Source organism: Furipterus horrens, unplaced genomic scaffold, assembly GCF_987537825.1.
Source record: "Furipterus horrens unplaced genomic scaffold, mFurHor1.1.pri manual_scaffold_8, whole genome shotgun sequence".
In the NCBI taxonomy this organism is placed as follows: domain Eukaryota; kingdom Metazoa; phylum Chordata; class Mammalia; order Chiroptera; family Furipteridae; genus Furipterus; species Furipterus horrens.
In genome coordinates, this window is record NW_028327178.1 from 78,016,179 (window position 1) to 78,033,488 (window position 17,310).

The 17,310-nt window shown below is 36.2% G+C and overlaps 1 protein-coding gene across 1 annotated transcript in view; it reads right to left on the bottom strand.

Moving 5' to 3' along the window:
- SPTLC3 (serine palmitoyltransferase long chain base subunit 3) overlaps positions 1-17,310 on the bottom strand; it is a 147,761-nt gene that overhangs the window by 82,942 nt on the left and 47,509 nt on the right. The window contains exons 3-4 of the mRNA XM_090285212.1: positions 14,233-14,387; positions 13,449-13,597 (exon numbers count right to left, since the gene is read on the bottom strand). Coding sequence (XP_090141338.1) covers positions 13,449-13,597; positions 14,233-14,387 — 304 coding nt within the window. The remainder of the gene's footprint in view (positions 1-13,448; positions 13,598-14,232; positions 14,388-17,310) is intronic.

Sequence of the window (17,310 nt, forward strand, 5' to 3'; positions counted from 1 at the left end):
TTAGGTATGCATACTATTCAGGTTTTTCTATAGAGATGAATCAGATACAAGGCTTTATTTCTCAAAGGAAGAAAAATGTACATGTAGAGATGAGCTTTCTTGGCACAGTGTTGGTCTTGTGGCATTCCATGAGTTGTTTTCCTAGAAGTGAACTTCTGCCTAATAGTTTCTGGGTGAAACTATGGCAGCACAAAGGGCTCACAGAGTGTACATATTCAAATACAATACTGCTACTACACATCTACCACAAACCCTTGTAGTATAAAAGTGGAACAGGGAAAAGAAAGAAAACAAAAGCTTCTTTCTGGTTTGCTTGAGATTAACCTTTCCTGATTTTGGAAATCTGGACAGCAATGGGTGTCAGGTAGGCTATGCTCAGATCTCAAAACCAACTGTCTTCACTGATTTTCTGGGATGTCAATTACCTAGTTATCAGTTTTCACTGATACACCTCATCTGCTAGCATACCTGTATTTACTTTGCACAAAGTATAACACATTTTGAAAGTTTTTAGACTAATTTGGTTAACATTGTTTTCAGTGGTTCCCAAATGTGGTCCTTAAAGCAGCAACATTACCTGGGAATGCATTAGGAATGCAAAATCTTGGGTACTATTCCAGACCAACTGAATTGGCCACTCTGTAAGTAGGTACAACAACCTGTGTTTTTCTGTGGCATGCAGGTAATTCTGATGTGATGTAATATTTGAGAACCACCGATTTAAGCTTGAGAAATAAGAGTGAAGAAATAAAAAGGAGTCATTAAAGTCAAGGTGCTAAATCAAGTAGGGAGAGGCTTGAGGATACAATTTTATTCTTGTTTTATCTAGCCTGAGAAATTAAACTTTTGAACTTTCCAGTCTTGTGTCAATTCCTGGATATACACCAAACCTCCAGATAACCCTCTGATTACTCTGACGGACTACAGAAAGAATGGTCACTTATTCAGATCACCTGATATCCATTATCTAGACCACTGGTTATCTATAGGATTAACATCTTGATCAATCCAGAGGCTAACAATACTGGACTGATTCTTCTCAAGAATGTATTTTTTACTATAAGAGCTCTTAGCTTTTCTTTCTTCTTTGGAATACTCTGGGTATTTTCTAGCTGTATTTCCAGTTTGCAAACCCTAAGATTCTTAAAAAAATCTTTATCATTTATTTCTAGCTGAAGCCTCCAGACTCTTCTTGAGTTCGATGGACGAGCTAAAGAATCAACACAGCCTGTGGCAGGGTCCCCCCAGTAGACTGAAAAGTAAGGTAAATGTGATTCAGTGACAACATCTTGGAAACACCAGAACTATTTTTGTAAGACTGTGTTTCACTTTAGGCTTCTGTTGATTTTTGAGAAAATAACCCCCCAAATATGAGTTCATTGTGGAACAACTAGAAAATGCTACAAAATAAAATATTACCATCCTTATCAATGCAGATATTCATGTATTTTAAAAAATGGTCCCATAATTTACATATTGTTTTATAACTTCTTTTATCCTTTTAACAATGTATCTTACATTTTTTTTTCTTTCTGTGCGGTTGCCTCTCACTCGCGCCCCCAACTGGAGACCTGACATGCGACCTAGTAATGTGCCCTAGCTGGGAATCAAACCAGCGACACTTGGCTCACAGGCCGATGCTCAATCCACTGAGCCACAGCAGCCAGAGCTTTATTTTATATTTTAAAGGCAAAAAAAATTGAGGACTAAGAAGACATATAGCTTATTTCAAGCCCTAGCTAGTTAAAGGAGTAATTAGGATTTGAATCCAAGCAACCTAATCCTAGAGCCTTTGCTCTCAACCATGGAGCTGCATTATAATTTTGCATGACTAAATAATAATAATTCCACTTCACATGACTAATTAATATACCAAGGAGATCTGTTTAATTAAATTTATATTCATGAAAACTCACTTATATCTAAATATTACTATTATTAAAACATTGCAATAATTATTCTTTATAATATACCTTTCATCACTATTCAAATTTTTAAGGCACAATTTCTCAAAACAGAACTGCTGAGTTCAATACCTTGCTGTTGATACATTTTCTTTCTTTTTTTGTTTTTGGTATATTTTATTGATTATGCTGTTACAGTTGTCCCAATTTCTTTTCCCTTTGTTCCCCTCCACCAGCACCCCCTCTCCCTCCATTAGTCCCATCCCTCTTGGCCCATATCCATGAATCGTGCATGTAAGTTCTTCTCTACATCTCCCTGTCCGTTCTGCACCCTCCTACTATGTTTCTTGATTCCTGCACCATTTCCCTCCTTCTTCCCCCTTCCCCCTCCCAGCTGACACCCCTGCACATGTTCCCTGTACATATGATACTGTTCCCACTCTGGTTGTCTGCTTAGTTTGCCTTTGTTTCCATTCCCTACTATCTGTTGATAGTTGTGATTCTGTTATTTTAATGTTCATAGTTTTTGTCTTCTTTTTGTTAAATAAGTCCCTTTAACATTTCATATAATAATAGCTTGGTGATGATGAACTCCTTCAGCTTCACCTTGTCTGGGAAGCACTTTCTCTGCCCTTACATTCTAAATGATAGCTTTGCTGGATAGAGTAATCTTGGTTGTAGGTTTTTGTCTCTCATTGCTTTAAATATTTTCTGCCTGTTCCTTCTTGCTTGCAAAGTTTCTTTTGAGAAATCAGATGACAGTCTTATAGGTACCCCTTTGTAGGTAATTCTCTTCTCTCCTGTTGTTTTTAAGATTCTCTCTTTATCTTTAACCTTTGGTATTTCGATTATGATATGTCTCGGTGTGGTCCTCCCTGGGTCTAGTTTGTTTAGGACTCTCCGTGCTTCCTGGACCGATATGTCCATTTCCTTCCCCATAGTAGGGAAGTTTTCCTTCATTATTTTTTCACATAGCTTTTCAATTTCTTGCTCTTCCTCTTCTCCTTCTGGCACGCCTATGATTCACATGTTGGCTCATTTAAAGCTATCCCAGAGGTTTCTAAGCCTCTCCTCATTTTTTTTTCAATTCTCATTTCCTCCTTCTGTACTGGTTGACTGTTTATTTCTCCATTACATTCCAATTATTTGATTTGAGCCCTGGTTTCCTTTCCTTCACCACTAGTTTTATGTGGATTTTCCTTCATTTCACTTAGTATAGCTTTCATTTCTTCCCTGTCATGTTTAATCTTTTCTGTCAGGTCTGAGAATATCTTTATCACCAGTACTCTGAACTGTACAACTGTTAGATTTGCTATTGCCTCATCTGTTAGGTTTGTTGTCTGCTCGTTGCTTAGCTGTGTTACTGGGACCTTGATCTAATCCCCTTCTGGGTGGTACTTCTCTGTCTCATCTTGACAGATTTCTGTGTTTGCCTCTGTGTCTTGGTAGAGCTGTCACACCTGTTATGTTATGAGGGGTGGAGCCTTAGGTATTTATCAGTGCTGGTGACCCATTTCACCACGTTGTGGGCGAGCGGTCTGAGAGGGGACAATGCAGCTTGCTCAGCACTTGCCCCTTTTCCAGGCACTTCTCCCCCTTCCTGTACTAAGCAAGCTGCTTCCTTTTTGAGACTGGTAGGTTCTTCCTTCACCCCAATCCCCACTAGCTTTCACAGTCAGTAGCAATGTGGCTCTATTTTCTCTAGCACTGGAACAGCAAGCTACATGGTCTGTTCTGGGGTTGGAATCCATCTGGTTTGGGGTTGGGAACACTTCCCAGGTTTAATATGTATGACTGTGCTTTTTGCCACGGCTACAGTCTCTGTACTGCTAGCTGCACCAGCAGCCACTGCTACCTCTAACCCCACTGCCAGTTACTGTAGCCTCTCACTGCTTGCGAGCTGAGTCCTCCAAGCACCTCCCCTGCAGCTACTGCTGGCTCCTCACTCTCTGAGTTCTAGCTCTACTCCCCTACATTTCTGACTGAATATTTCTTCTTTATTTCTTTGCTAAATTTCCCCGTAGTTTTGATTTTCTTTTATGGTTTTTTTTTTTTTTTTTCTTAGTTTTGAAGTAGTTGAAAATTCCTTCTTAGTTGGGTTGGAGACACAGCATGTCTTTTTAAGCCTCCATCTTGGCCAGAAGTACTGCCTTTCAAATGCCCTCCAATGTACTCTATCTGTAGTATATAAGGATGCCCTTTTCTTTACTCCTTTGGGATATTATTATTATTATTTAACTTTTGCCAATTAGGTGAAAAATGGTAACTGTGTCTCAATCACTCTTTGATTATTGATGGGGAAGGGAAGAGCATTTTTCACAGGCCTCTTGTTTACTTATATTTCTTTTTTTCTTAACTGTTAATTTGTATACTGGATCTAACTTGTTATGAAAACTTTTATTGCACTACAACATACATATAGAAAAAGAAATCCATTGTAAGTATGGAGCTCTTGGAAAATTCATAAAGTGAACACACACATACAACTGCATTAAGGACAAAAACAATATGAACAGCAACTGGGAAGTCCTTTTGTGATTCTTCTGGTCACCATCCATTTCCCTCCAAAGATATCCACTATTCTGTGCATTCTCAGTAGGGGTGTTATTATTACCAAAGGGTTGAAATTACTCTACTTATGTACAAAGCCACAAATATTCATATATTATATAAACAGATATACTGTATATCGGTGGTATTAAAACATCATGGAAGGAGGAGATAATAAAAAAGTTTGAGAAACATCGTATTATTCTGACTGCAGTTTTACCTCTATTGAAGTTTGTCAAAATCTTGGTCCACTTCTTAAATTGGAGTGATATTTTATTTTGATTTGTAAGTATTTACACATTAAGAATTTTAATATTTTGTCATATAGTTGGAAATAACTTTTTCTAATTTTGTTCTTTGACTTTTAACTTTGTTGACATTGTTTTTATGTGTGGATCTTTAAGTGTTTCCTTTTGTTGACTCTTTCCTCTTAAGTTTTCTGGGAGTGCTCTCTGGTTCCCTAGAGAATTAGGACACAGTAGATTACTGCCTGGATTAGGCTTGAAATATCTGAAGGGAAAACAGCTGTGAACAGCAGCTGGATTGGAAGCAAGCTGGCTCCTCTAACAGGGAATAGTCCTGGTTTTCCATGAACGAGGGTGACCTGGGTGGTATAAAGTTAGCCTGGAGGTCATTTTTTATAGATCTCGCCCACCTAAGAGGGATTCTGCCAAGTGAGGTGAGTTCTGCTGGAAAAGATCGGAGATCATTATAGGTTGTAGAACTAAGTGGTGGTTATAAATAACAAGTGAGAGTAAGGCTTTTATGGTCTGAATGTTTGCATCTCTCCCAACCCCTAAAATTTATATGTTGAAAACCTAATGCCCACAGTGATAATATTAGGAGGTAGGACCTTTGGAAGGTGATTAGGTCATGAGGATGAAGATCACATAAATAGAATTAGTGCCTATATAAGAGAGGCCCCAGAGAGCTAACTCATCCTTTCTACCATGTGAGGATGCAATGAGAAGTTTGCAACACAGAAACAGGCCTGCCTCTGACCATGCTGGAAACTTGACTTGGACCTTCAGCCTCCAGAGCTGTGAACTTCTGTTGTTTATAAGCCCAATCTGTGGTATTTTGTTATAGCAATTCAAACAGGCTGAGAGGTGTCGCTCACACCAAGGGAGCTACAGTCTGACATTTCTAGCCAGGCACTTACAAGGAACACACACAAGTGCATTTTTGTATTCGAATTGTCTGAGTAGCTTTATTCTGTTCTTGTTCACTGATTCATCGGTTCATTCATTCATTCAATTTCAATTTTATTTATATAGTTATTTCTTATGGTGGTTGGCTCTTGTTTTTTAACACTTCAATTCCAAATGCATTTGCAATTTACCTAAGTATAATTTACCTAGAGGTAAAATGTGAGGTAGAAATCTAATCTATTTCCTATATGATCATAAAGTTATCACAATACTAATTATTTTCCAACTGATTTGAAATATTGTTCTTACTATATACAAATGAGTGAACCACACTGTGTCTGTCTCTAGACTTTCAGTTTAGACTATACCTGGTGCCCCTCATCTATTTGTGCCATTGGGATTATATTCAATTTACATATTCATTTGGGAAAATATTGATAGAACTACAATATCAAGTCTTTCCTTCTAGAATATAGTATCTCTGTTTTTCTTTTTAATATTTTCTTTTAAGTTTTTTAAATAAAGTTTTAGAGTTTGCTTCAAATGGGTTCTAAATATTTTCAAAATAATTTTATTCCCAAGGTGTTTGCTACTTTTGAATGGAGGTCTTTTTAAATTATGCATTGAATATTTATTATTTGTAGTAATTTTTTTTGTTTACTTATGGAAAATAGAAGAAAGTGGACTAAAAACTCCCTCTCCTGTTCAGCTCCTCCTCATCTCTATGGTGGCCCCAAGAAAAGCCCCTTCAGACATCCCCATTGCTACTCACAGATGACAGCTTGAAAACTAGAGATGTGAACAGTCAGATCATTTACAGAAAATGATTAGTTTACCTTTTCTTTTGTTATACATATACTTCTTACTCTGTCACATGGTAGTCATTTAATAAATACTTATTGACTTAAAAATGAAAAATAAATGAATAATTATATTGTTTAGTATACTTCCAAAGGTTATTAAAATTAGTGGTAAAAATACATTTTCATCTTTTTCCTGACGTCAAAGTGAAACCTTCTAGTGTTTCATCACAAAGTATAGTATAATCTCTTTGTTTGAAGTAGATATTTTAATTTCATTCAGGAATATCTTATTTTATTCTATTTAAAGTTTTATAAGGAATGTATATTGGATTTTATAAATGCATTAGCAACACCTATCAAGATAATACATTTTTTTCTTGGTCTTTCAATGTTATAAATTCTTATTGAACTAACTGACTAGATTAAAGTGATCATGCTATCCTGTTATTTGAATACACTATGGGATTTGCAATGCTAATAATAATGTTTTTTTAAGTAATAAAGCCTAATAATTTTCCTTTTATTAAATTCTTGTTTGATCAGGGTATGAGAGCTCAGGGGTTGTCAACTCTGGCTGCTCATAATAATTATCTTTAAGTGAATTATTAACATACAGATGACTCAGCCCAATAGTAATTATTCTTCTGTAATTCATAAGTTTATGTTTTTATCTTTAATAATTTAAGACTTCTGCTTTCCTTTTATTTGTTACTGCACTGAATGCTTAATTTATTAGCTTCAATCTTTCTTCACTAAGAAAGAACATATATGCTACTCTGAGTACACAACTACCTGGATCCTGTGGAGTTCCCATAATTGTTACTTTATGAAGATGATGTAACTGTGAATTTATTCCATTTTTGATTCAAGGGTCTCTTAGGAGAGGACTTAAAATCCTCAGTTGCTTTTTAAAAAAATGTTAGCTTCTAATTTTGTTATTAATTTCTAGCTTTATTTTACTCTGATCCAATAAGCCAATGACATATAGATTCCATATTTTGAAATTTAATGAGGTTTCCTTTGTGGCATAATGTATAGCACATTTTTGTGAAATTTCAATGACTATTTAAAAAGATGCAGTATACTGATAATGTTTTAAGGTTCAAAACTTAATATATTTTTTCTTTATTCTTTTTTTAAATATATTTTATTGATTATGCTGTTACAGTTGTCCCAATTTATTTTCCCTTTGTTCCCCTCCACCCAGTGACCCCCCACCCTTCAGTTGTCTGCCCCCTTAGTCCATGCCCATTGGTTGTGCATATAGTTCTTCTCAACATCTTCCTGTCTACTCCACTCCCTCCTACAATGCTTCCTAATTCCTGTACCATCTCCCTCAGTTTCCCCCCTCCCTCCTCCCTGTTCACCTCCCCCCATAATATTCCCCACACCTATGATTCTTTTCCCACTCTCATTGCCTACTAGTTTGCCTTTGTTTCGGTTCCCTGTCTTCTGTTGTTGGTTGTTGTGATACAGTTTTCATTTTAATGTTCATAGTTTTGATCCTCTTTCTCCTAAATAAATCCCTTTAACTTTTCATATAACAGTGATTTGGATCTGAGGAACTCCTTACTTTGTCCTGGAAACACTTTCTTTGCCCTTCTATTCTGAATGACAGCTTTGCAGGGTAATCAAAGATTGTAGGTTTTTGCTTTTTATTATTTTTTATTACTTTGAATATTTCTTGCCAGTCCCTTCTTGCCTGCAGAGTTTCTTTTGAGAAATCAGCTGATAGTCATATTGGGAACCCTTTGTATGTAATTCTCTTCTTCTCCCTTGCTGCTTTTAAGATTCTCTCTTTCTCCTTAATTTTTGATATTTTGATTATAACGTGTCTTGGTGTGGTTCTCCCTGGGTCCAGTTTTTTTGGAACTCTCTGTGCTTCCTGGACCTGTAAGTCTATTTCCTTCCTCAGGTGAGGGAAGTTCTGTTTCATTATCTTTTCACATAATTTTTCCATTTCTAGTTCTTCTTCTTCACCTTCTGACAACCCTATGATTTGGATGTTGGCCTGCTTACAACTGTCCCATAGGTTTCTGAGTCTCTCCTCATTTTCCTCACTTTTCGTTTCCTCTTTCTGCACTGGCTGACTGTTTGTTCCTTCCCTATGTTCCGATTTGTTGATTTGATCCATGGTTTTCTTTCCCTCACCACTAGTTTCATATGTGTTTTTGTTCATTTCAGCAGGACTAGCCTTCATTCCTTCCCTGTCTTGTTTTAAGATCTGCTGTTAGGTCTGTAAGAATTTTTTAACCAAAGCTCTGAACTGTGCCTCAGAAAGATTTCCTATCTGCTGCTTCATTAGATTAGATATTTGCTGTCTAGTCAGCTGTATCACCAAAATCTCTATCATGATCTGTGCCATCCTGACAGTTTTGTGTTTACCTTTGCTTCCTGGGTTGGGCTGTCACACCTCCTATGCTACAGGGGGTGGAGCCCCGTGCACTTGTCACAACCCAGAGATCCTTCTCACCACATTGTAGTGTTTTGCATGGGGGTGGGGGTCTAAGATGGATTCCTGCCATTCACTCTCTGCTGGGAGAACGGGGGCCTTCTCCTCCATCCCCACCCACTCCAGGCCTCACGGTCCAAGGCAATAGGGGTCTGCCTTCCCTGGCATTAGAATTGCAAGCTGATGGGTTTGGTCTGCAGCCAGGGGTGCTCCCCAGGTTCTTCTCACCTCCCCTTAAATACAGGTGTTTGTGCTTACCACTGTCCTATTGCCATCACCGCTGCTGCCACTGCCAGCACAACTTGAGCTCTCTATCCCAGCTTTGCCCCTCCTACCTGTCCAGATGAGCACCACTTCTTTATAACTTCATACGTTAGACTTCCATTTATATTCTGGAACTTCTGATTATTTCTGGTTTTGGAGTAGTTGTATTCCTCTTAGTTGTGGTGGGAGATGGAGCATGTCAGTCTAGACCTCCATCTTGGCCAGAGTCCCAAAATTTAATATATTCTTAATATTAAACTAAACTTAACAATTATATTGTTAATGTTCTCTATATCTTTGTTTATTCTCTTCTTCACTTTTCAAGGACTAGGAGGTACTTTATGATCTCCTATCACTATTTCATTTTTTAATTTTTATTGTACTTTTTTCTAATCAGCTTGTGAAATATTAAATTGAACCACGTGATTTTCAGAGCCTCCCACATTCATTATCCTACTAATTTCCAGTTGTACAAAAGAAATAAACAGCTAGGTATATCTGCTGTGTAACAATGAATAGAGGATATAGGCATTGTATCTATTTTCATTATGGGCTCTCTGTATAATTCCTCTAAGGTGAATATCTTTAATGATTTATAACTTAAGCTTAATTTCTGCTTTTCTTCTTGTTCCCATTTGCACCACACATTTAGATTGTTATTTATTTGTTTTTAAGTTTCAGCTTATTGTTTACTTAAGCTTAATTCATATGAAAGGAAACAAGCAATTGTGCATTTAATACTTTGCCTTATAGTTTGCTGCACTATATTTTTCATCTTTAAACCAATATACTTAAGTAAACATCTTTCACATACAAAGATACTTAAATAGTTCTTTCCAGTAAAGAAATTCAAAGGTCAATGTGGTAATATTTTACATAATAGAAATATTATTGATTATTGTTTGATGTTAGTACTCTGACATTATGAACAATTTTTATATATTTCTCAATCCCAGTGCTGAAAGTCTAAGTAAAGATCCATGTAGTTTCTGAACCAGTTTGCAGTTATTCTAGTGAGCTTCCAACTAAAAATAGGGAAACAAGTCACCTTAAAAAGAGAATATTGAGTATAAGACTCTTCAACTTTTGATAACCTGTTCACTCTAGAGTTTACAAATTCACAACACAATGTTACACACACGCACACACACACAAACCCTTAGTAATTTCTAATCTTTCACAGCACATTAAGTTATTAGGATAAACTATGCTGTAATTACCAAAGCTGTCACACATGGCACACATACAATTTGAAGAATACAGCCTAGATCAAGGAGCAGTCTAACAAAAAACAACATGAGTATAGAAGATATAAATGTAAAATATCAGACATTTTAAATGCTTGATTATGACTCCAAATTGTCATTTCACTCTGTTTCATATTCAGAATATAAAAACTGCCCAGCTCTCCCAACGCCATCAGCCCATGGATTGTTAAATTGACTGACAAGAGTGTCAAAACCTCCCTTAATTCCATATTCCATTATTTTTTAGTTGTACCCAAAATGAACAGCAGTACATCATTTTGGTTCTTAAACATAGCACTTGCAATTCTGTAATATCTGTCTGGAAATGTATTGTTTCTAGGTATATTTTGGGCTTAGTTTGAACATTTGCAGGTACAGGTTTGGCAAATAACCTTACCCTTGGACTCCTTTGCAGCTCCTTCAACTAAGTCAATCTCCCTCTTGGGCACTGAGGTATTTTGGTGGTGGTTGCAGCATGAAAGTGGGAATCAGGTGTCTGGCTGGGACCTATCTTTCTACCCTTATCCTTTGTAATAACTTTAATTTAATTGTATTTATTTGATTACAGCACATAGTTGAGTTTTGTTTTTTGGTGAAATCTTAGTTCTTTCAATAGGCAAATATGTTCTAGTTACATATTTTTGGTCAAAATAATATGTGTGGTCTTCTATCCTTTTGTTATGTTTTAAATACTTCCCCTAGATATTCATTTTTGCTTAATTTTTCCTATTTTATAATGTAATTTTTGTGTTTTTTTTCTCCCCAGGACATTGGAAATTATTTTTAAAGCTGTGGGAGATATTCTTAAGTGATTAAACACTCTTAAACTTTACTTTTGGTTCCTCAAGAAACTATTTGGTTACTAAAAATTAAGTCTCTGTAATACCAAGTTCTCATTGTTAATCTACTTACACTATTAAACATTTCCTTAAGACTATATAGTTTAAGTTTTCCAAAAGTTACTTATATTTCTTAAGTAAATGACATTCAAAATTATGCTACTAATTCTTGCATGTTATGTTTAGGCTACTATTTATGTTTCAGAATTATTTTAAATTTATCCTGTTTACTTATTTATTTTGGATTGCTTATATCCTTGTTTTTAGTCCTTTTATTTGCCTAAAATTAGTGTGGGTGTCTTCTATTTTGCTTTCTGACTGTTTACTTGCAAACTGTTAAAATCTTCCTAGAGCTTGAGCTGGAGAGCTTGATGAAGCAGGTAAATATTAAAAGCCCGCCTATTCAAAACGGTGAGTAGGTAGGGAAATAACTGAGGCTGCAGGCAGTCCAAATCAAGATTTTCACCTCTGCTTGGTTCTCTGGGTTTGTTGAGCCTGCAGAGTCAGGGACCCATATTTTGCATGTGACTTCTACTGGAGGAAAACCAATTCCTGTGTCAAGCTCCTGTGCTTCAGGTTCTGCAGGCTGTGATGGGGGAGTGTTCTGTCTCAGTGAGTTGAGGGGTAGGGTTCATCATGTTCAGGAATGTGTTTTCTGTCTCGTTTGTTAACAGTTCTGGTATTGGGTGTCACTATGACCAGAGGAAACTCCCAAATGTTACCGACTGTATGTCTCTTATGACCAGAGGTCTTCTTCCAGTCTCTGTCCCATTGCCAAATGAGGCATTGTGGGTAACCCAGGCCTAACTGGAGTAGAACCTTCTTTTCATACCCTGCTTTTCACACCTCCAGCCCTCATGTCTCAAATAAAGATAAGTGAGATGTCTTTATTAAAAAATTGGGGGAACCACTTATACATTCTGGAGCTTTAGCTAAATATTTAATGGTTACTTGAATTAAAAAGTTACTTTGTTCAATTTGAGTTGTTATTTATTACACAGATCTAAATAATTATGTTTTTAGAGCCCTTCTTCCAACTGGTTATCTAAGTTGTGACTCATTTTTTATTAATAATAAATCTCTTTTTAACATATTTATTTATGATTCTTAGGCCAGATATGGACCTGTGGGAACCTACATATATTATCCTGGATGGGAAACTGCTATAATAGAAATCACTGAGCTATGCTAGGAATTAAGTACATTAATAATCCATCATGGATCAATCACTTAATCACTATGAACCTTAATTTATTTCTCTAGAATATGGGAATAATACCACAGCACAGGATTTTTGTGAGGAATAAATAAGATGATATATAAGAAAACAATGTGCCAGGAATAGCAAAGACCTTCATAGGTGGAAGCATGCATTGCTCTTTCTCCATGAAGTGGAGTAGTAGTTTCCTTCTCATTAATTTCACTCTGAATAAGAGAATATTTCAGGTAGAAAAGAAATAAATAAGCAGTTTGTTCCACCTTGCCCATTTATTCATCATTTATTCATTCATTCAACACAACAGTCATCAGGCCTGTTCTTCCTTCAGAAGCTTATCTTTTAAGTAGCAGAGACAGGACATCATTCAGAAAAGTGGAAGAAAGACCCAAATCTAAATGAGAAGTCACTTTTCAATGGCTATAAAGTTTCAGTTTTGCAAGTGAGTAAGTTCTAGATATCCGCTGTATAACATAGTGCCTGTAGTTAACAATACTTTATTGCAAACTTAAGAATTTGTTAAAAGGGTAGATCGCATGTTAAGTATTCTTACCACAAAAAAAGGAGAGCACTAAGAAACTTTCAGAGGTGATAGATAATGTTTATTACCTTGATTGAAGTGATAGTTTCATGGCTGAATACATATGTCCAAACTCATTAAATTGTATATATAAAATAAGTACAGTTTTTTGAATATCATTGTACCTTAATAAAGCTGTTTAAAAAAAGAAAAAGAAAGGTACAAGACAAAAGAGACAATAGTTGCTATTTTAGATTTAAAAAGTCAGGAAAGCTCTATTAAAAAATACAAACTCTGATGGACTAAAATCTGTAATTAATAAACTATTTGGTGAGAGCATAATGTTTGAAATTTTCATGAAGACTTTCATATACCTTTTCCCTTTCGCATTTTGTAGTAGATTTTTGAGGCACACAGTATAGATATGATGTAGATTTGAGAAGCAGCCACAGGGACTCTCAGACCCAACAGGACAAAATCTCAAAATAGTGAATATACATACCCATTTCATGTCTTGTACTGGCCACACCTACACCAAATGCCTCTAAAACATCCTTCACTGTCCTCATAGATTCATCGTACCTGGCTGCCAGGCCAAGGAAGTTATAGGAGCCCATGTTGATAACATCTTTGATGATTCTTCCAGTGAACCTGCAGAAAGAAGGGCAGGTGAGAACAAAGGACTTTGTTATTTAATATCATCCTAGTGCTCCAGAAAAGACTCTCCCAAAGAGACCTTGGGTCTAGCCCAAGTCATATATTTTCTTTTAAATTTTCATTGTTGTCACCACAAAGTGGTTTGCCGTTAGAGGAAAGTATCACCATAATGAAGCTGGGTAGAGTATTTAGAATATTACAAAAAGGCACGCAAGCCATGCAATATTATTTAGCCCTGATTTGCCTTGGGCACTCACTTTCATCACACCTGTGCTCTGGTTTAAATTTCAGCAAAAACTTTCTAAATGAGAAAAAGCCACAGTCATTACTGTTTCCTTCAGCAAGAGTAGGAGGGTATAATACATAAATAAAGCTAAAAAGGGCTTTTCCTTACTGGTTCTGTGTATTCTGCACCTTCTGACTCCCATCTTGCTTAAATTGTAATATAAACAGGTCACCCTTGGTGGCATAATTACTGTGACTTCCCCCACTGGCATATGAGGTCTTGCAAAACTCTGAATGATGGAAGACCAGCTGCTTCCATGCTTTGGTTTTTCAGATCTGTAATCTGGTACCCATGATAGGATTTCATTGAAAGGATTTTCTTTCAACCGAGGTGGCTGCCTCACCTAAATGTCCAGTTGTAGTCATCTGACACCCTCTCCATCAAGTCGAACAGAGGCCCCGGGGCACTGCATATCGGCCGGTTCCAGTTGTCCCTGATTCTCATGTATAGGTTCCGTGTGTAAAAATTCTCAAAGTTTTGATATAGTGGCACGAAGTCCTGTATATAACAGTAGCAGAAGTTTAGCTTTTGTCCACTGTTTTTTGTATCTCACTTGTAATTGAAGACTAGGAGAAGCCCTGGAAGAACCATGCAAATATTTCATCTGCAAACAATTTTTGAGCAAGGGTTTATGGGTAAGGGGACAGGTAGGGTCCATAAATAACTCATCCTATCTAGATAAAAGAGACAAGTGGGCCTTTAAGTAATATTTCTGAACTCTGAAATTATGGTTATAGATTTTATGAAATATCTTAAAATAAAACTAACAGGTGGCTTAAGAGAGAACTTAACAGTTGATTAAGGAAAAATGGTTGGTATTAGGTAGAAAAGAACCAAAATATTATGTCTCCAAAATTAAAACAAAATTAATTTTGGACATGGAACCACAAGATGCACTATATATCAGGGCAGAGGGGTCATGGGAATCATACAGTTCAAATACCCATTTGACAAGTGAGGAAAATCAGATTCAGAAAAGTGACTTGAACTCCAGTCAACCTCTCACTTCAACCACTTCCTCAGTAGTCACTTTAGGGTAACCTCAGGATGGCATCTGCCCCACCCAGCTTGTCCAAGCTTCCCTTTAAAACACCAGGAATGACAAAAAATAACCTACAATATAGTTACATGTTCCTGAGAGGGACAGTTGAGCTTGGAAACCCACTTAGAACTCAAAATCTGGTCCAGGGAAGAACTTCTTTGCTTTTGGCACCTCCTCCTTCTCTTCCTCTGCACCTGTGAGGCTCCCTACCAGTGCATGGGTGTGTTGTCACCTTACGGCATTCCTTTGAACACCAGTGAGATTTCTTCAGGAGCAGTCAACACCTCGCAAAGGTCAATGTCCTCTAGTCTCAGTTAAGACTCCCACAGCATTTTAAGCATACCAGAAAATGAAACTAGACTAGATATTGCAGAAACAAGCCTTGCAATAGGATAGCATTGCAATAGCTTTGCAATATTTTTATCCATCTGTAGATTTAATTTGTCACTTGACCTACTCACTCTATTTTCTTTTCCTGACACAAATGACTAGATGTGAGAGTACATCTCAGGCTATAAGGACACAATCACTTTAGGGTAAGGTGCAGCAGGAGTCAGCCACACAGCAAAGCCTAAAAATGTAGCTACAAAATGGCTTGTTTCTTCTGCAGTATGACAACCTTTCTTTTTCTACCTTTAAACTTGTAAGTTTCTTCATAGTTTTCCAAGTGTTACAGATATTTCTATTCAAGTTTTATAGATAGTTAATGGAAAGGCATAAAATTTCTGTGGACAAATTGGGGATTGTACTTTGTTCTAAAACCAATGCTCTTTTCAATAGATCGTGTTGCAGGGCTAGGTGTTTATAAGGAAATAAGGAGGACATATCCATGGCCCATTGTAGAAAATCTCCCAAATTTGGAAGCATATTTTTTCTTATTTGACTTAATTACATGCCCATTCAGTAGCAAATAGAATCATGGATTTGTAGAGAAAGTATCATTATTGAGCACTGTTATTCATTTGTTCCTACATTGACACTTCTGTTCTCACCCAATACTTAATTTTATATCATTATTTCCTTACCAGGGTTGCGCTCAGAATAATAATAAAATGTTTGCGTTTTCTATTTTGTTGAAAAGGGTAACTATGTTATAAACAGTCCTTTGAAGTATGAGAAACACAAAGGAACAATGGATACATTTAATTTTTCTTATTAAAAAACTGAAGGCTGAGTAAACATGGTGGACTCAGTGCTTATATGTATATTCTATTACTCATCTAAAAGTCCTAGGGTCGGCATTAGCTCAAGTGGTTACTTCATCATAGCAGTTACTAAAAGTCCTGTGAAATAATAAAAAATAGGAATTTAAAAACAAAATAAATTTATAAATGCCAGAAAGACAGTCAAGAGTATCATAAATCAGAAATATTGAAGTCACAAAATATAGAAAATAAATAAGACCTGATCAATGGAGATATAAAACAATAGGAAACCATAGCTCTAAAACATCTGTAGAGAAGATTGTTATGGACATAAACTTCCTATGGGGGAGCTCCGAGCTAATAAGTTGATACTCACGGTGAATAACTGGGAACCTAGATCTCTTGTCCTCCTTGTATTGAGTTAATAAGTAAGAAGCAGTAACATTGTTCACAGGACAAAGCACTGTGGTGGGGAACAAGAGCTGAACAGAAGAGCAATGCCTCAATGTGGGGGGCCCACACAGTAAGAACACAAGCTACTATTCCTGAAAACTCATTCTATTTCCTTCTACAATCACTCAAGATAGGTGAATATGTGTGTAAATAAGAATTTTAAATACAAAAATGAGCATGAAACAAAGTGTCACGACTATATAAGGAAAACTAGCATAGTAAGAGGCATCAAATTCAACAAGCAGAAAAACTAACATCTATAAAAAGACAAGAGAGCAAAAAGAATTATTTATATATGTATATATACGTATATGACATATTTATAGAGACACAATAAAACAATATATCCTTTAAAAATAAAATATTTAAAAGTATAATGGATATAGCTGAAAAACAAATAAATCAGCTAAAATAATAAGCTATTTTTTAGCAGTTAATGAAAAAAGAGAAATGAAAATATGAAGGAAAAGTCAAGAGCTATGAAGGACAGATTCAGAAGATCTAATAGGAGATGCAATATTGAAAGAAGAAGTGGAAGAGGAAGAAAAGGTGAAGAAGAAGGAGGTGGAGGAGAAGGAGGAGGGAAAAATTCCAGAGAGAAAGAAAGGTTTGAATCCTAAAATGTAAATTATCTATTAGATAAGATGAAACAAATAAGTAAAAACCAAAATCATTATACATCTTGGTTAAAATTTAGATCTCTAAGAATTTAGGGGAAAATCTCAAAAGTGTTCCAAAAAGGGGAAAGACAGTTTATATTCAAGAGAATAAGAATTTTAAA